General features: G+C 38.4%; 2 protein-coding genes across 14 annotated transcripts in view; one reads left to right on the top strand and one right to left on the bottom strand.

Annotated features, from left to right (window-relative positions):
• GFM2 (GTP dependent ribosome recycling factor mitochondrial 2) overlaps positions 1 to 18,506 on the bottom strand; it is a 49,922-nt gene extending 31,416 nt beyond the window's left edge. For 2 of the 8 annotated variants that reach the window (XR_011249523.1, XM_069555720.1), the window contains exons 1-7: positions 18,256 to 18,506; positions 11,477 to 11,563; positions 9,166 to 9,250; positions 7,747 to 7,804; positions 7,196 to 7,293; positions 4,999 to 5,124; positions 4,176 to 4,264 (exon numbers count right to left, since the gene is read on the bottom strand). Coding sequence is in view for 7 of the 8 variants with exons in the window: in XM_069555720.1 (XP_069411821.1) it covers positions 4,176 to 4,264; positions 4,999 to 5,124; positions 7,196 to 7,293; positions 7,747 to 7,804; positions 9,166 to 9,250; positions 11,477 to 11,539 (519 nt within the window). In the remaining variant the exon portion in view is untranslated. Of the gene's footprint in view, positions 1 to 4,175; positions 4,265 to 4,998; positions 5,125 to 7,051; positions 7,294 to 7,746; positions 7,805 to 9,165; positions 9,251 to 11,476; positions 11,564 to 15,842; positions 15,962 to 17,468 lie in introns of all 8 variants that reach the window. The other 6 variants (XM_069555721.1, XM_069555725.1, XM_069555723.1 and 3 more) reach the window with 6 other exon arrangements.
• Positions 6,538 to 26,124, top strand: LOC138421529 (ribosome biogenesis protein NSA2 homolog). 6 transcript variants are annotated; one of them, XM_069555735.1, is made up of 9 exons: positions 6,538 to 7,034; positions 8,808 to 8,955; positions 11,773 to 11,887; positions 17,492 to 18,673; positions 20,619 to 20,806; positions 20,898 to 21,048; positions 22,773 to 22,952; positions 24,356 to 24,548; positions 25,917 to 26,124. In XM_069555735.1, exons 4-9 carry the CDS (start codon positions 18,671 to 18,673, stop codon positions 25,982 to 25,984), a joined length of 783 nt encoding a protein of 260 aa, XP_069411836.1. In that variant the 5' UTR covers positions 6,538 to 7,034; positions 8,808 to 8,955; positions 11,773 to 11,887; positions 17,492 to 18,670; the 3' UTR covers positions 25,985 to 26,124. The 6 variants fall into 6 exon arrangements, with proteins under 6 accessions (XP_069411836.1, XP_069411834.1, XP_069411835.1 ...); XM_069555733.1 differs by having other exon boundaries at positions 17,421 to 18,673; XM_069555734.1 differs by having other exon boundaries at positions 8,808 to 10,298; positions 17,421 to 18,673.
• The last annotated feature ends 197 nt before the right edge of the window (positions 26,125 to 26,321 follow it).

The raw sequence follows: 26,321 nt of genomic DNA, 5'->3' as shown, positions 1-26,321 counted from the left end.
TTTCTGATCTGTGCAATATGGACTTTTGCCTTAATTAATTTAGACAGTTGTAATGTGAAAAGAACAAATAGGAATGTACTATAAAATGCTACTATGACAAAAATCAAGTATTTTTACTGTGAATGTTTGAATACCCATGTAAACTGAAGAAAATTTAAGGAGGGGAAAGGAAGCCAACACCTGTATTTCTAAGTCACAATTCTCATATGCTTTTTTATTTGGCTTCTTTTAATTCTACTTTCTGTACGTGTTAAATATAAACAGTTTGCCTAGTAGAGCCTAGACTTTTAAAAACCTAATGTGCTGACACTTAAAATAGATACCAGTTTGTCATTTATTAGGTAAAACGTAATATACAATAAAATACAGCTAGCTGCCCCCTGAACAACACAGGGATTAGGGTGCAAACCTCTGCAAACTCAAAAGTCCACTTTTAACTTTACAGTTGGCCTTCCTTATCTGCAGTTTTGCCATCTGCAGATTCAACCAACCCTGGCTTATGGAGTCTGAAGCCCCTATTTAGTGAAAAAAATCCACTTGTAAGCAGACCCATGAAGTTCAAACTCATGCTGTTTGAGGGTCAACTGTATACAGATTTTAAGAGTCCAGTTCAATGAATTTTGATAAGTGTGTATATTTGTATAACTACTATCCCAGTGAAGAGACAGAACACATAGAACATTAGAGATTTTTATGTCCCAAGATTCATTCTGCCTATTGTTGAACCTCATATAAACAGCACAGCATTTTCACCCAATATAATGTTTTCAACATTCATTCCCATTGTTGCATATACTAGTTAATTTTTACTGCTAAATTCCTCTGTATAAAGCCTAGTATGCTACAAAAGTCCACGGGGTCACAAAGAGTTGGACATGACTGGGTGACTGAACAACAACAAGGACAAGTGTATACTTAATTTTACAAGAAACTGCCAAATAGTCTTCCACTGTGGGTATAGTATTTCACAGTCCCACCAATAACATGTAAGAGTTCCAATTACTACACATCCTCAACCAAGATTTGCCATCATTCTTTTTAATTTTAGCTATTCTTGTGGGTATGAAATGGTCCCTTTGTAATTTTAATTTGCATTTCCTGAAGAACTGATGCTTTTGAACTGTGGTGTTGGAGAAGACTCCTGACAGTCCCTTGGACTGCAAGGAGATCCAACCAGTCCATTCTGAAGATCAGCCCTGGGATTTCTTTGGAAGGAATGCTGCTAAAGCTGAAACTCCAGTACTTTGGCCACCTCATGCCAAGAATTGACTCATTGGAAAAGACTCTGATGCTGGGAGGGATTGGGGGCAGGAGGAGAAGGGGATGACAGAAGATGAGATGGCTGGATGGCATCACTGACTTGATGGACGTGAGTCTGAGTGAACTCCGGGAGTTGGTGATGGACAGGGAGGCCTGGCATGCTGCGATTCATGGGGTCGCAAAGAGTCGGACACGACTGAGCGACTGAACTGAACTGAATGAATCAATTTTGTTTTTTGTTTCCTGTGTCTTTTCTAAGAAATTGTTACCTAGTGGCCCCACTGATTTTTATGTGAGTTGTAGGGGGGATATACATTATAAATTTCCCAAGAAACAAAACATATTAAGAAATAAAACTCCCATCACTCCACCAGCCAGCTAAAACCTCATCTACTATTTTAGCAAATAACAGCCTCCTGTATCACAAATTCAGAAACTTCCTACTAAGCATATTTCAATCTTGTAAATAATGTAATCTGTCTGAATGATTAAGTGTCAAATGCCTGTAAAGAATTATAATGATAGGAAGGATGCAACCATTAGGAAATGAAGTGACTCAAAGAAATACAAATAATAGTGTATAATTGACCTCAGTGTCAGGCTTTATATCAAGCAAATATCACTGTCTGTCAGGGGTCCTCAGGTAGACAGACAATAACTATTTTATTTCCCCTCCAACTTTTCTTTGAAACACTTCAAATCTATAAAAAAGGGGAAAGAACAGTACAATAAATACCCATGTACTCTTCATTCACCTAGATTTACCAAATATTAACATTCTGTTACACTTGCCTTTTTTCTCTATATACATAAACACATGCCTCTGTACACATTATGTGTGTGGTGGCTCTGAAAATGTGCCACTTGAAACTACCATGCAGAGCACGATTAACTGACGGTCCCAACTGTTAGCCTTCGAGATCAACACCATGTTCTCTCAAGGGCCCCCTTCTTGGGGGCTGTTCCCAGCTAATGACTAAGTTTAGCAGAGTAATAATGTAGGTCTATTCCCACAAGACATGGGTTCCTCTAACAGGTAACTCTGTCTTGAAGACTCCCCAGAGTATAGTCAAACTCTCTTGTAACTGTGCTGTAGCCTGAGACTCTTCCTCCCGAATCCCCCTTCCTACCCTTCTCCTTCACAGGTGTCAGCCTGTCCTGCGGTCTGAACACCCTCTGCTACTTCTCTTTCTCCCTTTTTATTCCCCCCAATAAATCTCTTCTACATCTAATCCCATCTTGGCACCCAAACTAAAACCACGTATGCATCTGTAGGTGGATGGGAGCTGAGCCATGAGATCACGTTGCAGGTACCATGACATTTCAACCCTGAATACTTCAGCATGCATTTCCTAAGGATAAGGACATTCTCCTGCATGATCAGTTACAAAGACCACATTCAGGGAAATTTAAGTTAACATTTAAAAAAAAATTTCTGGCTGCACCTTGTGGCATGGGGGATCTTAGTTTTCACCAGGGATAGAACTCATGCTCCCTGCATTGGAATGGCAGAGTCTGAACAATGGACCGCCAAGGAAGCCCCCTGACACAATGCTTTAATATACATACTTCATATTCAAATTTCTGATTTTCCCAAAGATGTCCTTTGTAACCTTTTTGATCCAGGATTCCACTGAGGAGGATATGTTACATTCAGTCTTGTCTCTTTAGAATTTTGTAATCTAGAACAGTTTCCCAGCTCCCCCCAACCCCAATCATTCATTTTCCTTATGTTTTTTCCTTATTCAATTTCTGAAAAGCTTTGGCCCGCTGTTTTGGAGAACGTCTTTCAATTTAGATTTGTTAGTCTGTTTTCTCACACTATGAGCCAAATATTTTTGCCAGAAAATAATAAAACAATACCCTTCTTAGTGCCTCATATTAGGAGGCCCATGGTGTCAATTTGTCCCATTTTGGAGTATGCTGATTTTGATCCCTTAATTAAGATACCACTTTTAATAATCTTAAGATAAGAACAATATGGTTCTATATTCAAGGTAAAGCCAATCTTGAGATTACAAAACAAACAGAATACCAGCTAAAGAGAACATAACATACTCCAGGAGCAATAACTTAAGGATTATTGCTATCATTTTTAGGTTTTATTCAAGGAGATTTATATTAAGTTTTAGGATAAAATCCTTCATATGTTGCTCATATTTCTGCATGTTTTATCAGGGGAGGCACTGACTACCTTTGTTCTGGACTATCTTTTCAAAGATGTTTGTATAGTGAACAGTTCAGAGATGGCAGCTAGTGTCTCCTTCCAGAGCAAAAGGTCAGTAGGCTTACAACCCCAGAAGATAATGTATCACTTCAGAGCAGAGAGCAGGCATGTCTACTGCCCCTTATAATACCTGCATTCTCTAAGCACAGGGTTCCACTGCACATGCAGCTGTCACCTGACCTCTCTTTAGTCACCCTAAAGGAATTAGGGCTTGAGGAATCAGCACAAGGAAATGTTGCTACTCTGGATATCGCTATTTTGGTGACTAATATAGTCCTTCAACCTTGACTCAGGAATCTTGTGTCTTCTGCCAGAATCCATAAAGCTATGGCAGACTAACTTGTTGGCTTGAAAGTAAGAATCCAGCTCTTCTCAAAACCAACTTTCATTATTTCCTAGAGAAAAGTAAATTTTACTTTCCTTTTACTCTGAAGTACATGAGATCATATACAGATCACATCTCAACATTAAATTCCAAATTATTCCAAATTCTTTTCATCATAATTGGACTTTATGAGCTTATCAAATAAAGGGTTACAAGACCACTGATTTGAGCTTATGAAATAAAGGGCTATAATAATATCAATTTCAGCTTACCAAATAAAGGGTTATCATTAAATCAATCTGATGCATTCTACTTTTTTTAAAAAATAATACTTTCTACCTTTACTTGGGCAATATTTTTTACCTCTACACCGGCAGAGGCATCAAACACGGCCACTGCACCATCTAACACTCTCAGGCAGCGCTCAACCTCCAAGGTAAAATCCACATGACCTAAGAAAAAGATGAGAAATATAACACCTAAAATCTTTAAACCACAATCCCAACCACCACCACCACATGATCCAGCAATCCCACTTTTGGGTATACACCCAAAAGAACTGAAAGGATAATTTCAAAGAGATATTTACACCTCCATGTTCAAAAGGGCACTATTCACAATAAACAAGAGGTGGAAGCAACCCAAATATTCATCAATTTTTTGTATTCAAATATTCACCATATATTTCTGTATATACACAAAATTTTGTATGTATGCCATAATGTCTTACTTATGGGCAATGGAATACTACATAGCCTTCAAAAGGAAGGAAGTACTGTCACAGGCTACAATACAGATGAACCCTAAAAAGTTTTGCTAAGTGGAATAAGCCTGTCACAAAAGGACAAATAGTGTACAATTCTATTATAAGTAGTATCTAAAGTAGTCAGTCTTATAGATCGAGAAAGTCGAATGGTGGTTACCAGAGGTCAGTCAAAGGGACAAAGAAGAGAGGCTGCTTAAGTGTACAGAGTTTCAGTTCAAAAAAAATGAAAAAGTTCTGGATATCTATTTCACAAAAATGTGAATAATCTTACTCTACTGAACAGTACACTTTAAAATTATTAAGATGGTGAATTTTACATGTTTTTCTACCACGATTAAAAACACACACACACACACACACACAAATAAAAAAAACCTCAAAATAATGTAGCACCTCTGCACTGCTGAAACAGCACTATACCTGGTGTATCAATAAGATTGATTCTGTACCCCTTCCAATCAAATGTGACAGCAGCTGACTGAATAGTTATGCCTCGTTCTCGCTCTTGAGCCATGAAATCTGTCACTGTGTCTCCATCATCAACATCTAGCCAGGAAAAGAAATGACATAGTTAGGCTTAAAAGTAAGTATATTTTATAGGCCTTTGATTTCTCCCTGACATAGTTTAATTTGCTCTAAGAAAAACTGTTCATAAAATAATTGATTTAATATTTAAGACCCTTAATCCTTTTCTAAGTTAAGCATCATTCTAGAAAGTTTTTTAAGCAGATGAGTAATTATTCCATAAAAAATTTTATCTATAATAATGAAGATTAAACTCTTTACATATTTTAATTTTACTGAATTATATACTTCTTTCATTTTTTTCCAAGTTTAACTTTCATTATCCCATCTTTACCTGAGGTTCCTCACACCTGATCCCTTGACAGGAGGCAGAGTAATGCCATAAAAGAGCACTAACCAAACCTTAATTCCAATCTTATCACTTCTCTACAATATTTTTAAAATTTTTATTGGAATATAGTTGCTTTCCAATGTTGTTTGTTTCTACTGTACAGCAAAGTGAGTCAGCTAACTCTTGCGCAGTTGAGCAAAAGATTCTTTTGCGATCTCATGGACTGTAGCCCGCCAGGCTCCTCTGTCCATGGATTTTCCAGGCAAGAATACTGGAGTGGATTGCTACTTCCTTCTCCAGGGGATCTTCCCAACCCAGGGATCAAGCCCGAGTCTCCTACATTGACAGGTGGATTTTTTACCACTGAGCCACCTGGGAAGTCCCATTTTCCCATTTACACAGCAAAAAATTCCATGAGAAATTCATGTGTTTATCATTATGATAGGAACCTATCATCATGAAGATTCTCATCTTGAATGGTTTTATCCTTTATAAAAGTCTCAGTCAATTCCAAGGACCTAGAGAAATGGTTCTCAATGGAACACATTTCAGAATCACTTTGGTGGACTCCCCTGGTGGTACAGTGCATAAGAATCTACCTGCCAATGCAGGAAACGTGGGTTCAATCTCTGGTTCAGGAAGATTCCATATGCCACGGGCAACTAGAGGCCATGCACCAAAACTACTTAGCTGATGCTGTAGTGCCCACACAGCCTGTGTGCTGCACCTACTGAAGCCCATGGGTCTAGAGCTTGTGCTCCACAACAGGAGAAGCCACTTCAATGAGAAGCTTATGCACCACAACAAAGAGTAGCCCCTGCTCACCGCAACCCGAGAAAGCCTGCAAGCAGCAATGAAGACTCAGTGCACCCCCCAAAAGAGTTAAAAGGACATGATGCCCTCCATGTCAAAAAAAAAAAAGAGAGAAAAACTGTTTCACCAGAGATAAGGGGGCAAGGTAGAGAAAAAGAATCACAGTTTTTGACATATTATAATAAAAAAAGTAAATTCAAACTTAGGTCAGTAATACTATTACTGGGGGTTAAAGATTAACAAAATCCTTTCTTGTTCTGCATGAGAATTTGACCTCTGGTTAACTTTCCAGCTCTTTTCTCCTAGAGCCCCAAAAACAAGCATTCCAAATGCACTGCTAGGCAACATACTTACAGAAAAAATGATTCCTGATTGGTAAGCTACACCTGACTTGGCAAGGACTAACAGTGAATTATAAATACCTGATGAAGAAACGTAGCTCTAGGTTTCCCTGAGCGGGGTATGGCATGTCCTTTGTGAGAAACCTGGAAGGTGGCCCACAGAGCTGTACCACGAGATACTCACTCCTCCAAGGCCTGAGCTTTCCAAGCTGGAGTGGCTCCTGTGAGCCTGTTACCTGGCACCCCAGCTATCACTTTTGGGTGGCCGAAGCAGACAGTTCCCACAGAGCTCTGCAGACTGCTGTAAGAGCTTCTGCAGGAAGAAGCCCCCACTGCTGCTCTGCTGGTAAGCTATGTCTCCTGCCCCAAGACTGAGTAGACCAGCGCCAACTGCAGCCCGAGACACAGGAGTCCGAATGTTTAACTGAAACTAAAAAGATCCTTTGGTGAGTACTGTAACTACCTTAAAAAACTTTATGTTGGGGCTTAGATAGTACTGCCTCCATGCCATACTCAAGATCTCTGGGTTTACTCCTTAATCAAAATATTTCCCAATGATGTTTTTTTCTAATGGGGGCGAGGAGGGAGAGCAGGAATCCAATCTAACCTCCCAGTGATCTTGTGTATCCAGAATAATATAAAATTCTTTCTGTGGTGGTAGTTTTTCCTGCATCAATATGAGCCATAATTCCAATATTACGAATTCTGTTTAAAAGGGAAGAAAAAAAAAAAAAGACATGTATTATAAGGTGGACATTACTGAAACTGTAAAACCAAAATATCTATGCTGTGCAATTTTCAAAACTGGTTAGTATTTCAACATTTTATACAAAAGTGTAAAAACTAGAAAAATGGATAACACATCACTCTCACAGTATTCTGACAAAACAGCTAAGTAACCAAAGAGCTAACTACAATTCTGTGAATATCTTATATTTATTTCTATGAAAAGTGTGCTGCTGCTATGTTAAAAATTCTGAGCACTGAATTGAGACAACAGCTTTTAAGAGACAAACCAACGTCTATTTATAGTTAATTAGGTAGGGCAGGAAGTTACAGAAATTAGAGCACTCACTAAATGCTGAATTAGCCTGTGAGAAACACCTGTAATGTTTCATGGCAGCCTGTGGAAAAGACAGTATCAATGATGGGACTTACTTAGCAATAGGAGGATTGATGATGGAATGAAGGGACTTGATATCATTTCCTATTAAACCTAATGGAAAGAGTGTTAAAATTGAACTGTTAAACAAAATGTCCTTAATTTATAAATTAAAGAAATTAAAAGAATTTTAAGCAAATAGTATAATACCAATTAAAGTAAAATTTAAACTAAATGTAACACTTGTTTACCTAAAATTTATTTTCTTGCACTAAGAAAGCTTGATCTTGAACCAACCAAACAACAACAACAACAAACGCACAAGGACTCTCCTGGTGGACCAGGGGCTGGGACTCTGCACTCCTACTGTAGGGGGCCCAGGTTCAACCCCTAGTCAGGGAACTGGATCTCACATGCCACGACCAAGAGATTGCACGCCATGACCAAGATCCAGCACAGCCATATGAATAACTTAAAACAAAAACAAAAACACACAGTCCTATAAACTGACATTGTCAAGGCTTGAAGAGCAAAGAGTGATACTCATATCATCTGACAACGGTTTTTGTACAACTTGGAACCTACCATGCCTCAGCAATTCCAAGGACATAATACCTTTAAAGACAGCCTAGGAGGTGTCACTGAATAGGAAAGCTATAATAATCTAATATTTATAGAAGGCCAAACAGTATTTCTGGAATAAAAAAGTCATGATGATACTAAAGAAACAATGCAGTTACATTTATAAATTTAATCTACACTCTTCTGCTATTTAAACCAGTTCTCCCAAATTTCTATAATAAATTATGAAGACGTCTATTATATTTTGAAAACCTGATGGCAGTCTAAAGACTGGATGATAATCTGTACTGCTATGGATAAATTTGCACGGGCAAAACACAGAAACCCCATATTCACCAATAAGGCAGGCCATTAAATTTATATGTCTTTGCAAGTTACACAGCCAATTGGTATTTTTACTCCAGTATTCTCACATGACCAAGATAGTAGTGAGAACTGCTACAGAATGAAGTTACAGGTGAACCTTGAACAATAGAGGTTTGAAGTGTGTACGTCCACTTACCTGAGGATTTTTTTCAATGCATGCATGCCACAGCACTATACAACCTGCAGCTGGATGAATCCGCACACGTGGCACTGCAGATGCACTGCGCTGATCCACCTGCTACACCTCTGAGCCAGCTACTCAAACCACCAACCCTTCCCTCTGCTCGGCTCATGAGGACGGACAGCACATGAGAAGTGTAAGTTGACTGATACTACCTCCGAACATCTACCAGAATGCTTCAATTCCTAATAATCTCAAAGAAATAGCCAAGTAAAAGAGAGCCACTGTTTTAAAAATGGTTGGTGATCCCTAATAAGGGAGATGCTTGCAAATGAGAGAGAAAGAGACAGAGAAAAGGGAGAAAGCAAGCAGTTTAAGAAAGATGAGAAGAATCTAACATCTATACCTGGTAGGGAACTGTAATTTCTTCCAAGAAGTACATGTAGCTTTAATCTTTTTAGACTTGCTCTTATTTTAGAGGAACACATATTCTGGTGAGGAGAAAAAGAAATGTTAATTTTATTTTAGCATAACTGTTTACTGTAGCTTTAACATCATAACTCTCTTGAATCTTCATATAGTAGTCCCAGTTTATTATCTCCAACTCTTAAAAAGTGACAACACAAAATTATAGAAGAAAAAACTAAGGCTAAAGTTAATACTGAGCTGACCTTAGATGATGGCTCTTCTTGATCTACAGCATTAACATCACAGGGATCTTATTTGAAAGATAAATTCTTAGGACCCATTCCACTCAAGAGAATCAAACTCTACAGATAGGGTCAAATAATGCATCTTAACAAGCCCGCCATTTGTCTGTAGACAGACATCTAGGTTGCTTCCATGTCCTAGCTATTGTAAATAGTGCTTCAATGAACATTGGGGTACACGTATCTCTTTCAATTCTGGTTTTCTCAGGGTATTTGCCTAGTACTGGGATTGCTGGGTCATATGGTAGTTTTATTCCTAGTTTTTTAAGGAATCTCCATACTGTCTTCCACAGTGGCTGTATCTATTTACATTCCCACCAATACTGCAAGAGGGTTCCCTTTTCTCCACACCCTCTCCAGCATTTTTTGTTGGTAGACTTATTGATGATGGCCATTCTCACCAGTGTGAGGTGATATCTCATTGTAGTTTTGATTTGCATTTCTCTAAAAGTGAGTGATGTTGAGCATCTTTTCTTGTGTTTATTAGCCATCTGTATGTCTTCTTTGGAGAAATGTCTGTTTAGGGTTTTTTTTTTTTTTTACCACTTTCCGACTGGGTTGTTTGTTTTTCTGGTATTAAGTTGTATGAGCTGCTTGTATATTTTGGAAATTAGTCCTTTGTCAGTTGTTTCATTTACTATTATTTTCTCCCATTCTGAGGGTTGTCAGCCCAATAACTAGGACATGGAAGCAACCTAGATAACCATCGACAGCTGAATGGATAAAAAAGCTGTGGTACATATACACAATGGAATATCACTCAGTCATAAAAGGAATGCATTTGAATCAGTTCTAATAACATGGATGAACCTAGAGTCTATTATACAAAGTAAGTCAGAAAAAGAAAAACAAATATTGTGTATTAATGCATGTATACGGAATCTAGAAAGACAGTACTGATGAACCTATTCGCAGGGCAACAATGGAGATGCAGACATAGAGAACAGACTTATGGACACGTGTGGGAGTAGGAAGGAGAGGGTGGGACAAATGGAGAAAATAACATGGAAACATAAACGCTACCATACGTAAAACAGATAGCCAATGGGAATTTGCTGTATGACTCAGGGAATTCAACCTGGGGCTCTGTAACAACCTAGAGGGGTGGGATGGGGTGTGAGGTGGGAGGGAGGTTCGAGAGAGAGGACATAATGTATACCTATGGCTGATTCACACTCACATACGGCAGAAACCACACAATATTATAAAGCAGTTAGCCTTCAATTTAAAATAAACAAAGCAAACAAAAAAAAAAAAACAAAAAACACCAAGCCCCCCCAGGTGACTCTGACAGCTAGAAAGCTTTTAAAATACATTCAGGGTACAAGGAAGGGAGGGGAAAAAAACTAACATTTTTAAAAGCTCCCAAGTATCTTGTAATGTTCCCACACAGAGGCTGGATGTTCTCCATCAGTTTATCCCTAGACCACTAGATTTAACGGCTGTCAATATATCTGGCATTGCTGCAGTTAGTGTATGTAATGATTCTGGGCTGCCACAATCTGCCGTTCATGATATCAAGGAATGCATACCTGTCATTTCTGTGTTACTTCTACATTAGTTACCAAGTTGCTAGCAACAAAACACTATCATTATAAGAAAAAAGATTAAGAGTAGAGAAGTGACTCAACTAATTAAATTTCTACTTCATAATGACCAGGGTAAGACGGTATCATCTATCAAAAGGTGTACAATCTGAAAGCATCAGAAATGGAAACACTGAAGAAAATCTGTGTAACTCCTTGGCCACTAATGACCTCAAAATGGAATAGAGTCTCAATATGCTGCATAGGTAATTTTAAAGCAGCAAAATGAATTTACAGACTAATGAAAAGGCATGCTTCTTGTTGGCTACAGATTCTTCCATACTCCCTATTAAGAAACTGCTGATATACTAGTATAAGAAATACAAAATTCTTATACTCGTATATGAAATACACTAGACCTTCAGGGAAGTCAAGTAACTGAAGTTGTCAAAGTACATTTAACTTTACAAGAAAACCTTACATTAAAGTAGTGCAAGCTGGATATTTTCTTCCGATTCACTGCAAATATCCTTAAATTGGACATCTTGGCCCTCTAAATTGTTATTCTCTGAAAAAGAAAGAACAGAATTGCAAAACTAAGCTTATGTACTACATGTAAGACATATGCAAGGCAAATGCAGTATATTAAGTAAAAATGTATTACTGTTAAAAAGTACAAACGATACTTTTAGCTATCAAAAAGTCAATGCATAATTCAGAAAATGACACTCAAACTAAACATGAGAAACATGGTTCTCACGTCCCTTATTTTTTCAGCATCCTTTAATTCAAGAAAGATGTGAAGATACTGCAGAAAAAGGCATACTGAAATTACAATACAGCAAGCAAAAAAGCATTTTTTTGTTAAAAAAACAGAATTAAGTACAGAAAGGTAAGCATGTTAAGTTGGATATTTCTCACTGATAGTATAATTTTTTGGTTTAACTGTATATTCTGATTTTTCAACCGGAAATATATAGAAGCAAGTCCTCTTCTATGATCATGGAAAGTTAGTATCTTTAGTCTAAAAAACATATACTAAATATTCACCATGCATCAGGTACACTCTCAAAGCAATGAGAAAAATGCACAGAAGCATATGAGACGAGCGGGGTGGGCACCAAGTAAACAGATAAGGTTAAACTCCATTGGGTACCTGTTATGGAAGAAGTCATGTCAAAACTCATTATCATCCTTTCTAAATCTTCTCCCTTCTGTTTCTTAAGACAGAAACATTCTCTACCCTTAGTTAGGAAGCTGCCGGTCCTTTTGATTTTATTTCCCAAATATATCTTGAATCCATTCCCTTTTCATTTCCAATACTAAAGTTCAAAATATTTGCAAAATAACATATGTTAAATTTATTCTGAAATAGAACAAGTTCAGAATCCTACCATAACAGAATACAAAAAGCTCACCAATATGGCTTGATCCCACACTGCAACCTTTAAGAAACTATCACCTGTCAAAACCTGGTATATACATTGATCCACAATTTTCTGAAAAGACTTATTAAAATACTCCTCCTTTGCCCAACCACATATATGTATTCTGCTAGATTTTCTTCAGACACTTCAATCAAAAAAATGTTTTAAATACATGTATACACATATCAGGAAAATGTGTATATATATCTATTGGGAAGCTATATGTATATATATATATATATATATATATATATATTCACACACACACACACACACACACACACACACATATATATATATACACACCTCGGAAGATCCCCTGGAGGAGGGTATGGCAACCCACTAAGTAGTCTTGCCTGGAGAATCTCTTGGACAGAGGAGCCTGGTGGGCTACAGCCCATATGGTTGCAAAGAGTCAGCTTAGCACAATACATAGTAGTAGCAGCACAATGTATAGTAACATAACAAATAGTAGCACAAGCATAGTAACATAACAAATAGAGAAGCAGATGTAAGCTGTTTCCTGTTAAGCCAGACATTTAAAAGACTTGCAAAATTATAAAACAATATAAAACACCCTTCAAACTAAATCATTTTTGTTTTTGAAAAACAGGTATTTGCATTATAGTATATTAATGACATTAATATCTAATGGATTTATTATTTTAATGAATTATTAAAACATTTTAAAGTTTTGCTTTCATTGCTAATATCTGAGTATCAATTACAACCCATATAAACAAAACTGTTCTTGAGTTCTCACTTATTATTAAGAGCAAAGGTTCCAATAGACCAGAAGTTTTTAACTTATTCCACCACTGTGTTTCCCAAAGTAAATGCCCATGATTATTACTTTAGGTTACAGAGGGAAAAAAATTTACTAAACAAATGTTAGAAACAATAGCCAACAAAATCTATGATTTCATGCGCGCACGAGTGCTCCTTTGTGTCCAACTCTTTGTTGCCACCTTATGGACTGCAGCCCGCCAGGCTCCTCTGTCCATGGAATTCTCCAGGAAATGGGAATGCCATACCCTCCTTCAGGGGATCTTCCTGACCCAGGGATCAAACCTGAGTCTCCTATGTTCTCCTGCACTGCAGGTGGATTCTTTACTGCTGGGCCACCTGGGATTTTGTAGTATTGCTTTTATGAAATCATTTATGTAAAAATGTCAATTTAAGGAAAAATATTAAGTAATTAATAGCTCAGGTGACATTCAGTTGTCAGACTTAAAAAGGTAGTACTCAGATCACTTAAGTGGGAAATACTGCTTAAATCCATCATCTTGTCAATTTCCTACTTAAAAACCTGTAGTCTTTTAATATGACAAATTTGCCCCTAACTACCTTCACAGCCTTGTACTCTCCCACTCCTACTCTATTCCAGGAGCTCTAGCCAAATTCCTCTGAAGCACCATGCTCTGACACCTTCGCACCTTTGTGTGTAATGGTGCCACTGTCTCAAAGTTGTCCTCAAATCCCCAAAGCCACACACCTGGCAAATTTCTATTCAACCTTCAAGCCTCAGCTTGGAAGCCTTTCCTAATCTCCTACAAAGTTTTCACACCACCTTCTCTCTGTTTTCATAATAATTGGAACTTATATTTATGCACGACAAACATGGTATTTCCAAGTTATCTCCATTACCGACCCCAAAGGAGGGATCTTCTATCAGCAGCCTAGCACCATGCCTCAAACATTTTTCTGACCTAAGAAGTCATTTAGGGCCTGCCACTGAAATTCTTCTTTCTCTTGGCTCAATGATTTTCAATGAAAATGGTTTCCTACTAGTGCTATCAGATGATTCTTTATACAAGGTCCAGACCTCCTCAGGTTTAGACAACACATAAGTACAACTGAGGCACTTTCCTTGGTGATCCAGTGTTTTTTAACACTCCATACTTCCAATACTGGGTGGGGTGAGGGGAGCCGGTGTGTGCAGGTTCAACCCCTCACCAGAAACTAACATCCCACAGGACAATGGGGAGTGGCCAGAAAGCAAAAACAAAAACGTAATCAAGCAAAGCCCTATGGGGCCTTCCAGAACAGAGGCCCCTCCCATGTCCTCAACTTGCCTGTTGTCTGTAGAAAAACTTTATCTAGGTCTTCTAGGTCTTCCCCAAGTTCCAAAGAACTAATTTAATAAAAGAAGTGAGAAACTGCATAAATAAAACAGCCAAACAATAAAATAGTAAGTTCACCCATTCTAAACCATGTTCTTTGAGTTGTTTTGCAGATACTGAAACCTCCACCAGGTGGAAGTTAACTATCCGATGCCGACAAGCAGGTAGACTCCAACTGATTGGAACGACTATCCATGAGCCGATCACACCCACAATCCCCCTCCCTCTCCCTGTCTTTAAAACCTTCCCTTTGGAGAGTTGAGGCCTTTTAAGCACTAGCTACCGAGGCTCCTTGCTCGTGTGTCTTAGTCCTCAGTCGTGTCCGATGTTTTGTGACCCCATGGACTGTAGCATGCCAGGCACCTCTGTCCATGAAACTCTCCAGGCAAGAATACTGGAGTGGGTAGCCATTCCCTTCTCCAGGGGATCAAACCGGAGTCTCCTGCATTGCAGACAAATTCTTTACCATCTGAGCCACCAGGGAAGGCTTGCTTGGTACCCTGCAGTAAACACTGCACTTTCCTTCACAACCTGGTGTCAGTAGATGGACTTTATTGTGCTCATGCAAGTAGACCCAAGCTTATTTCGGTAAAGTAAGTACTCACTAAGAGGTGTGACACCTTATGTTATGAAAAGGGAAAGTAACGAGGGGAAAAAAGCTAGATATCCGTTCTACATGATCAACAAGTTACACAGTCTATAAACAAAAGAATCCATAGACTATTTAAAAAAAAAAATCAGTAGACTATCATGTCTATAAGGTTTAATACACAAAAACAGGAATCATGGGACACTAAAACACAATCACAAAATACATGAGTATGCAAGCAAAAATGAAGATGTTGTTCCTGAGGATGAAGTAATGTATTAATAGGAAAAGAGATTCTAAAGCATCAAGTTAAAATAGTCTGTTTGCATATGGGATTTGTTAGCATACTTAGTAATTTTTCCTGAATTAGAAACTTCAATTCAGATTTGTGTCATATTCAATATTCTCAGAAAAGTATCAACTATGAATCAGGTCAATATGTCCATCATTGATTAACATCAATCCCTACTGTCATTTTTACTTTTTTCTTTTTATGTTGAATAGAGCACCTCAAGCTAGCTCATTTTTACCACAGGATTTACATCACAAGTCCTAAGATGAGCTATTTATCTAAACTTTTAAAATTCGTCTAGCGTTTAACTTCATTTAAGAAAAAAGCTTGGCCAAAAAAAAAAAAAAACAAAAACGGCTGCTAGAAAAAAATACTCAGTAATTAAAGATACTCTTTAAGGTCAACTGGAAAAGTACCTTCCAAGTCCTTGTTCTTCTAACATTTAGTGAAGCAACACGAGGAACTGGTTGTTGGAAACATGACAATGGGTAACACATGATCCCCAGCCTCAGGAAAATTGTGACTTTTAACAACCCTGCATATCAAAACAACAAACATTCCATTCATAACACCTTCTGCATGGCTTTTATCACCGTACTTGTTTCTCCTCTTTAACAAATCAATTTACAAAGCAGCTCTCACATCCTCCTGGCTTATTCTTCTAACCTTATCTGTACCAATAAATACCATTCAAGTATCATACAGATCAGGGGAATACATTGTCACGCTTCTGACAGCCAAAATGCAAAGAGTGGCTATCTAGTATATACTTTTGGGACATGCACCAAAGTAGTGATGATACCCTTCTTGGCTACTGACAGTTAGATAGAAAGAAAATTTTTTAAGAGAGCTTTTTGCTAACATTGATTAGTTTAGGTCATTTCTATCCCAAAATCCCAGGTGAAAGTAAAAACAAATGACAAACAACATAGCAACAACTTTGCCTCTTTTTCACACAAATCAAAACATGACTCTTGATTAACCTCTAAAATATTTTCTATTTCTGATTCAGAAGGGAAAAGGGCATATGGCTTTGAGAAATACAAATTAAAAAAAAAAAATCACGAGTCCACAATTTAAACAAACCTATTAAACACTTCCATGAACTGGCAGGAAGCAAAAGAAACCAACACATAAAAGTTCATACTGTATGATTCCAATCACATCAATTTAAAACAGACAAAACTAATCCGTTCTGTTTGAAGCCAGGATTGTAGGTACTCTTAGACGTGAACAAGGTATGAGGAGGGCTTCTCATATGCAGGTCATTTCTTGATTTGGGTGCTGCTTATATGGGTATATTCAGATTTTGAAGAATTCACTAAGAACGTTCATCTACAGTACACATTTGTCTTCGTGTCACAGTTATTACACGTCAATAACGTCTTTTAAAAACTCTCCATAAACTTTTATTTATACTAGAAATGTCAAGTGGGCCTTTCACTTGTGGTGGGAAAAAGCCAACTGGATTTTAGTTAGAGGACTTGCCTGAGTCCCAAGTCTTCTATGATTTTTAATGACTAACTTCAAATCTCTGAGCCTGTCTTTTCATCTATCACATCACATGATCCACATGAGAATTCAATTCAATTAACAAGAATTTATTGTCTACCACTGTCTTCTAAGTAATGGGGTTAAAAGTAGTGAGCAAAAAACAACAATCCCTGCTTCATACTGTCTCTATCCTAATCAGTGGATACAAATAAGAAACAAAAGGAATAAAACACACAACATTTCCCATGGTGACAGGTGCTACAGCAAAGAATTAAGCAGGAAAGGGGAACTGAGGCAGTAGTAACTGTAAGGAGCTCATATGCTGTGCTGTGCTTAGTCGCTCAGTCCTGTCTGACTCTTTGCAATTCCATGGACTGTAGCCCGCCAGGCTCCTCTGTCCATAGGGATTCTCCAGGTAAGAATACTGGAGTGGGTTGCCATGCCCTCCTCTAGGGGATCTTCCCAACCCAGGGATCGAACCCAGGTCTGCTGCATTGCAGGCGGATTTTACACCGACTGAGCCACCAGGGAAGCCCAAGAATACGTACTGTGTAGACTACTCTCTCTCCAGGGGATCTTCCGGACCCAAGAATACAACTGGGATCTCCTGCATCGCAGGCGGATTCTTTACCAGGTGAGCTACTAGGGAAGGCCAAGGAGCTCATGGAAGGCCTCAATGTAACAGTGACCTGAATCAGGTGGGGAAGGCAATACCAGAGGTAAATGTACCCCACGAAGAGTCTACGTAATTTACTGCACTTGGAAATATACAAATGCTAATTAGAATGAGTTCGGGTTCTAAAGAACAGTCACATTAGAAGATGAAGGCTTAAAAAAGCTGCCTCAAATCCATGCTCTAAGACTTTGGGAGACGAATAACTGAATGATGTTCCAGACGTAATTAAAGAAACTTCAGCGACCATGCTTTAAAAGGTAAAACGGACACTGTCTTCGGTACCGCTAGAGAACGACGAAATGCAAATTCACACCGCCCTGTGCACCAAAAGGCCTCACGAATTTCAAAAATTAGTCCGAAAAAACAGGACGCTTTCTTTTCTGACAGTCGTTAAGGCCCAGTAATTTTACTTTCCCTCTACAGTAAGTTTTCATGCCTCCGCATCCTTCTCAGTCGTGCACACATCACACACGGTGATAGAACAAAGACCAGTCGCTCTCGCTAGAGGGAGAGAAAGGCCCACACCTGGGCGAACACCGAGGTGAGGGGACGGGAGACTGCGGTTCTCGTGTCTGCCTGGCTGTAGCATCCTAGAAGGCCTCCAGTGAACTGCGTGGTTCAAGGCACGCGGGAGCCGCACGGCGCGGCCCGGCACCTACCCGGCACTCGGTCGCATCTGAGGCCGTCTTTTTCCCGCCCGGCTGGTGAGAGCCGACGTGCCGGCCGCAACCAAGAGTGCAAAGGTCTTACGTCGCTACGCTGTGTCTCCGAGGACGCCCCACCGGTGAGCGGAACCTAAATCTGTTTCGCTTTGCCTCAGTCGGCGCCGCACTTCGCCTTTCCGGCAGCGCCCCACTCAAAGGCTGCCGGCTAGCAACTTCCGCCCTCTTAGCTGAAAGTGGAGAAAGGAAGGTCGGAACGGTTGCGTCGCGGATTTTCTGGAGCACGTCGAGTTAGAAGACACCCTTTCCTGTCGCGGGTGGTGCGGAGTCGGCTCGTGGGTCTCTGAGAGCCGAAAATTGAGAGCTTTTTCGCGCCGCGGAGACTGCACCCGGCGGCTCAGCAGCCGTCACCATGGTGAGGAGGTCGCCTCGGGAGCTCGGGACCTAGGGCGTCGGAGGTGGCGGGGCCTGGGGTCCCATGGGCGCTGGGGCTGGCGGTGAGGGGTGATAGGCGGAAGTAAGGTGCTTCTGAGGGAATGAGGGTGGACTCCGTGGGGTGCGCTCTTGCTCAGTCGTGTCCGACTCTTTGCGACCCCCTGGACTGCAGCACGCTAGGCTTCCTTGTCCTTCACCAACTCCCGAAGCTTGGTCAAACTCCTTTCCCTTGAGTCGGCTATGCCATCCAACCGTCTCGTCCTCTGTCGCCTCTCCTCCTCGTCCTCTGTCGCCTTCTCCTCCTGCCTTCAGTAGTTCTTCGCGTCAGGTGGCCAAAGTATCGAAGTTTCAGCTTCAGCATCAGTCCTTCCAGTGAATATTCTGGAGTGATTTCCTTTAGGATGGACTGGTTGGATCTCCGTGTTGTCCAAGAGACTCTCAAGAGTCTTCTCCAAAACCACAGTTCAAAAGCATTAATTCTTCGGCGCTTAGCCTTCTTTATGGTCCAAGTCTCACATCCATACCCTGGGGTCAAAATAACCTCACTTATGGTCGGTGGAGTGGAGTATTCGCCTGAGCACAGGCTTTTGGAGTCAGACAGGTTTCACTCTGCTGAATTCCTGACTTCACCTAAAGTTGTGTGGCCGTCAGTTCCAGATCCTAGTGATAACTCTGTACAGTAGTCTTTAATCCCGCATCAGTCCTCATCTCGGCTGAGGAAACTTAAGATATGCCCTGCCGGCGGCTAAGCAGCTGGACTTACAGCCCAGATCTGACTGCCAGATCTTTTGTCTTTCTACTACGTTCCTAATCTGTGTTTCTCTGCGAAATGGCAAATCCACATACCCTTTTCACGGTTGCTGCCAAGTTTATGTGATAGCACTTGAAAATACCACACAATACAAAGTAACTTGTTGATTGTTACACTTAGAATTATTTTCCGTGTTGTTGGGTTGGCCTCACACCATTGTTTTATTTTTGTAATCTTAAAATACAAATAGACTGGGGCCATACGTTTATAAATAAAACTGGCATATAAAATAAAACAGGCGCTTAAGAAGCAAAAGAGGATCCCATACATTGCTAATGAAACGAAAAATAGTACAGCCACCTTGAAAACAGTTTGGCATATGTCGGAACAAAGACTTCTGGGTACTGGAAACAAGCTAAATATTCGTCAACTGGTAAATGAGTAAACAAACGGTGGTAAAAATAAAATGGCTACTTGTCAAAGACTTGAACTATGGATTCATGCAGCAATGTAGGGGAATCTCAAAAGCCTTATGCTAAGTGAAAGAAGCTAGATGCAAAGGGTTGCATATTGCAGATTCCATTTTCTTTCATTCTAGGAAAGGCAAAACTAGAACAACATGCCAGGTTGGAGGTAGAAAAAGATGATTTACTTCAAAGTGACACACAACTTTCTGGGGTGTTGGAAATAGTCTCAATTTTGACTGTGGTTACAGAGCTGTATAGCTTGTGAAAACTTAAAACTCTATACCTACATGCACATATCTTTTTATGTATGTAAATTATACTTTAATAAAACTGGATAAATTAAAAAATTTTTAAATAAGTATGAATGATGATTATATTGAAAAACCAGATATTGATGTTCAGAAAAGAGCGATTCTAGCTAGAATCAGATTGTCTCTTTTGTGGTCCAGTAGATTTTGGACAGTTCTCTTCAATGAACAGTAACTTTCACTGAGTTTATTACAGAAGTAAATCCTGATACCTCATATCATCCAGGATTAAAATTTATTTAACTTACATGATTAGGCTTAATAGTGCAAGTTATTTAATCAAGTGAGCAATGGGTGATATATGACGATCTATATACTTCATATGCTGCTCATAATAAAGTATTTTAGAATAATTCTGTCGGTTTTTTTTTAAAGTTAACACTTCTTGCATCGTTATAGCCACAAAATGAATATATTGAGTTACACCGTAAGCGCTATGGATATCGTTTGGATTACCATGAGAAAAAGAGAAAGAAGGAAGGTCGAGAGGCTCATGAACGTTCAAAGAAGGCAAAAAAGATGATTGGTCTGAAAGCTAAGCTATACCATAAACAGCGCCATGCTGAGAAAATACAAATGAAAAAGACGTAAGTACCATTTATTTGTTGTACCAAGTTAATGTCTTTTGAGTATTAGTTGTTAAAACTGATAATCTTGAGTCTTTCTCATTCTTGGTAGTATTAAGATGCATGAAAAGAGAAACACCAAACAGAAGAATGATGAAAAGACTCCACAAGGAGCAGTACCTGCATATCTACTGGACCGAGAGGGACAGTCTCGAGCTAAAGTACTTTCCAATATGATTAAACAGAAACGGAAAGAGAAAGCGGTAAGCAGTAAAAAATTGGTCTTTATTTTTGTTGTTGTTGTTCAGGAAAATTACTTAAATTCATATTTGAGGTTCTTAGTTTCTTCAGGTAAATGGCAAAATAAAGTCCAGCTGTTACCATTATTTAGATGTTGAAGTCTTTCATATAAAATGTTTTAGTAATGAAAAAAAGGTTTGCTTTCTTACCATGAGAACATTCAGCAGGATTTAATTTTTTTTTAAAGAATGTCATGCATCTTTAGTTTTCAAAAATTATTTAAGGTAATTCCCTGCCGACCCAGTGGTTAGGACTCTGCACTTCCACTGCAAGGGGCACAAGTTCAGTCCCTGGTCAGGGAACTAAGATCCCGCACATCATGGGCAAAAAAAAAAATTATTTAAAACAGCTTCTTATACTTGACAGCTCCTAATGTTCTGGTGGTGTAGAGAGGGTTACAACTGCTTCTTGTTTTTGTTGCTTTGCAGTGCCAAAACTGGTTAAAAAGTAGAGTAGTGGAAAGCATCCTAAGTGATTTGACTCAGATAAAAGTTCAGAAATTAAAAAAAAAACAAAACAAACTTCTGGCTTGCCCTTAGTGTCAAATTCGGTTAAATTTTGCTAAAAGCTGAGGGAAATAGATAGATACTATTTTTAAACACCTGTGGATAGAGTGACAAATGTAGGTAGCAGCAGAATATGCACTATCTGTATTTAAAGAACAGTTCTGATGAGATGGATGAAACTGGAGCCGATTATGCAGAGTGAAGTAAGCCAGAAAGAAAAACACCAATACAGTATACTAACACATATATATGGAATTTAGGAAGATGGCAATGACGACCCTGTATGCAAGACAGGGAAAGAGACACAGATGTGTATAACGGACTTTTGGACTCAGAGGGAGAGGGAGAGGGTGGGGTGATTTGGGAGAATGACATTCTAACATGTATACTATCATGTGAATTGAATCGCCAGTCTATGTCTGACGCAGGATGCAGCATGCTTGGGGCTGGTGCATGGGGATGACCCAGAAAGATGTTATGGGGAGGGAGGTGGGAGGGGGGTTCATGTTTGGGAATGCAAGTAAGAATTAAAGATTTTAAAATTTAAAAAATAAAAAAAAATTAAAAAAAATAAAAAATAAAGAACTGACAGTCTCCAGATTTGATCTGTAAAATCTTACTGCTTTTTTTGGTATCTATCAAAATTAGAATGGTAGAACTTCACCAAATTTTAGAGATTATCTACTTAACCTCTCTTCATTTTACAGATGAGACTGGAGTCCAGGAGTTTTGTGAATCACTTTTCACAGGCACTTATTTATGAAATGCTATAGGGTTTGTCCTTCATAAATAGGTCCAGAATTCTTTCTGCTGCCTTGTGCTGCTTGCATTTTTCTCCCCCTGCACAGAATCTACACTCTAAGGAGGTACAAAATATGGAGTGATGATTTTGTCTTACTAATATTACCTAAAAATCCATTCAGGGTAGAAATAGATAAGAGATAGAGACAGTCTTCCAGTTTTATTACACTGTGAACTATTTTGCAGTAAACTTAACTAGTTCCAATTAACTTCAGGCTTCTTGAGGACACAGTGTAGATCTCTAGAAAACAATTGAGCCAAAATATTGTTGCTTAAGCAAAAAAAGTGAATCTATAACTTTGTACAACTAAAAAATACTGGACTTTTTATTCTCATTCTCTTTTACTAACAATATAAATTTTAATTGTGATCTGTTTTAGGGAAAATGGGAGGTCCCTCTGCCTAAAGTTCGTGCCCAGGGAGAAACAGAAGTATTAAAAGTTATTCGAACAGGAAAGAGAAAGAAGAAAGCCTGGAAGAGGATGGTTACTAAAGTCTGCTTTGTTGGAGATGGCTTTACTCGAAAACCACCTAAATATGAAAGATTCATTAGGCCAATGGTAAGACCCTGTTAGAGTGCAGTGGCTTAAAGATCTGTTCCTGTGGTAAACCGGATAATTTCCTAAAATTCCTAAAACTGGTATTAAAAAAAAACAGGTTGAAAGATGTTTTTAGGCTGTTTTTAAGCTGATGATAGGTATTGTTTAGCACTTTTCCACTACTGTCAAGAATCTCTGGCTTCGTAGGAGATTTGAAATGAAAAAGAATTCTCATTACAGAGATTGTCAGTGAATCTGGACTTGTAAACATGACAGAGACTTCCCTGGAAGTCCAGTGGTTAAGACTTAGTGCTTGCAATGCAGGGGACACAGGTTTGATCCCTGGTTGGGCAAGTGAAATCGCACAAGCTACATGGTGTGGCCAAAAAAAAAAAAATTAGAATCTTCATTTCCACACAGTCATTTTACTCATTCATCAAGTGATCTATATGTCTGACACTTGTCTTTGAGAACGTTAGAAAACTAGAGAATTGTTTTTTCAAGAGTCAATTCCAGCTTAGTAAGAGAAGTATCAGTGCCCTTGAAAATATTTACTTAATATGTAGTCATTGACAAAAGAGAGTATTAAAATAGCAGTAATGGCCAAACTCAAATCTCCTTCTCTCCTCCCCTAATATATTTTTGCAGAATGCCTTTAAACAGAATGAATTCATCTCCCAACTAGACACCAGCCTGCTTAGAAAAACAAAGAATCAGAGGGGAAAGTTGGCAGTATTACTCTAGTTCTCAATCTGAATGATTTTCAATGAATTAAAATGTTGCCCAGCATCCTGCTTCTATCAAGTTCTACTGGAACATAGCCATGCCCATTCATTTACATATTGTCTACGGCTCTAGGTGACTAGGTGAATCTCGTCTCTGTAATAGAAACTTCTCTGGGCTGTCTGCAGTTTTTGACCAGTATTAACCATCAATGCAGAGTTGACAGTCTTTTTCACCAAGGAAGGTGGCTGAGGTATATAGAGACTTGGAATCAAGATACTTAAGTGTGATTGTATCCTCACACTATTTAGCCTGGGAACAAGTTATTTAACCTGTTGGTCCTTGTTTTATCTTTTTTAAGTAGCAGGAGTTGTTAAGGCTGTCATGCTGAAATGCACTGTCTGTGAGCTCTGGCACAGTGCCTGGCATGTCTCAGGCCCTCGGGAAGTATACACAACTGGACAGCTATTCCATGGTGAAAACTTCTTAGGAGTACGTGTTTGAGTTTTTCCTCACATATTTTTCTGTAACTATCAGATAAGTTGTCTGTAGAATTAATTCTATTTTTCCGATGCCTTAAGATGAGATAATCGATCCTCTTTGGAGCAGGGTGGGGAGACGATTGGAAAAGATAAGCAAAAAGAATCAATATTCATCATTAAGATCTTCAACTCAGAACATTCTTGTGTTTGGCTTACTAGGGATTACGTTTCAAGAAGGCTCATGTAACACATCCTGAACTGAAAGCCACCTTTTGCTTGCCAATACTTGGTGTAAAGAAGAATCCCTCATCCCCACTATATACAACTTTGGGTGTTATTACCAAAGGAACTGTCATTGAGGTGAACGTAAGCGAATTGGGCCTTGTAACACAAGGAGGCAAAGTCATCTGGGGTAAGTCCAATTTGAATATGGGGTTCTTGGTGTTATAATCCTAAAATAGACATTTTAAAGTTGACATGAAGTATGCAGCAGATTTTAATGCAGTTAAACTTGATGTGACTAAGACTTAGAAAAATGTGAACGTTCTTAATTTAGTTTACTGGTTTCAGTTATATAAACTACATTGCTAGATATTTTTGGTTGCTTTTTGTTTAAAAAGGTATTATTAGAAAAGATGGGAAGTTACAATTGAAAAATACTGGAAGAAAATAACCACAAACGGGGGAAGGGAGGCATACAGCAAACATGTAGCTACACTACTTAAGTGACAATGACAAACTAAAATATGTCATATGTAACCACTTTAAATTCTTTTTTCCTCATTTTCTTAGCTTTCTGCTTTCAGTACCCAGGTATTTCTAAACTTTAATGTTCTTTGAAAGGGAAGAATACAGTGTATAGCTTATTGATTGAATCTTCATATGAGTCATTGGCACGTACTTCATGTTGACCTAGAATTTAAAATAGGTTAATAAAACTAAGCATTTCTTGGCTACTGGTTGGCCATAGTATTATGCTGAGAAGGTATATTTTTATTTAGTTCTTTTTCAATAGTTTTTACCCAAAATTAATATTGAAGTTTTAACAAATGCTTTTTTGGCACCTGTGAAGGTGATCGTACTTTTTCCTCTGAAATATTTAGGGAATTAATTGATGTATTAATAGTCTTCCTAGTAATAAACCATAATGTATTTCTAGAATATACCTACCTTGGTCATGATGCATTGTTCTTTTAATATTCAAATGATTCAACTTTTCCAAGTTTAATTTAGGATTATCTTTTCTGTGATTTTAAGTAAGATACTCTGTTTTATTTTTTATGTTATCTTAGTCGGGTTTTTGTGTCTGTATAATGCTAGGTCAGAGGAAAGAACCAAGATAGTTTAATTTTTCTATGGTTTATAGAGAAATTGTTTTGAAAACTGGAAGGTTCACTTCTCCTGAAGATTTTGCTAATGGATTTGAAAACTTGGATTATTTCCTGCCTTGCTCCTGGTATAGACCAGGTGCCAGTAAACTGCAGCCTGCAGGGCTGCCACTTGTATTGGAAGAAAAAACAAAATAGGTTGTTAAGTTGATTTGAAACTTAGTTAATAATATTTGATGCTTTTTCCAGTAAGAATTGTGTAGAAAAGCAGTGCTCAGGTCAACCCACAAAGGCATGTTAAGTGATTCCGTTTTATAAAATCTCATGTAATACTACAGTTGTTCACTTTTTTTCTTTCTTAAAAGTGATGATTGTAAATATTTTAAGAAAAGATCGTATGTATTCTTTTTTATTAGCTAACATCCCTCATTGTTCTGTTTTGTTTCCCTTAGGAAAATATGCCCAGGTTACCAATAATCCTGAAAATGATGGATGCATAAATGCAGTCTTACTGGTTTGACAGCAGTTGGGAAACCATTACTCTGATATTTCTGAATACTACCAATCAACCTTACATGTTGTCTTCAGTCAAAGAAAACTATTTATTCTACTGTTTTAAAAATGAAAAAAGCCAACATTAAAGTGATCTAGTTTTACAAACTGGTCTTTTGCATCTGTTTAACATTTAAATGTTCATAAAAATAAAATTAAAAAATCAATTATAGAAATATCTTACTTCACCAGTATTTGCATTAATGAGTGGTACTATGCAGTGCAGATCTGTCATTTAAAAAAAGGAAAAGCCAGTACAGCTGAAAATACCTTTTATCATAAAGGTTAGTGCACACTCAAATGTG

Source organism: Ovis canadensis, chromosome 16 (assembly GCF_042477335.2).
Source record: "Ovis canadensis isolate MfBH-ARS-UI-01 breed Bighorn chromosome 16, ARS-UI_OviCan_v2, whole genome shotgun sequence".
Lineage (NCBI taxonomy): Eukaryota > Metazoa > Chordata > Mammalia > Artiodactyla > Bovidae > Ovis > Ovis canadensis.
Note: the sequence above shows the minus strand (reverse complement) of the source record. Positions and strands in the feature narration are given on the sequence as shown.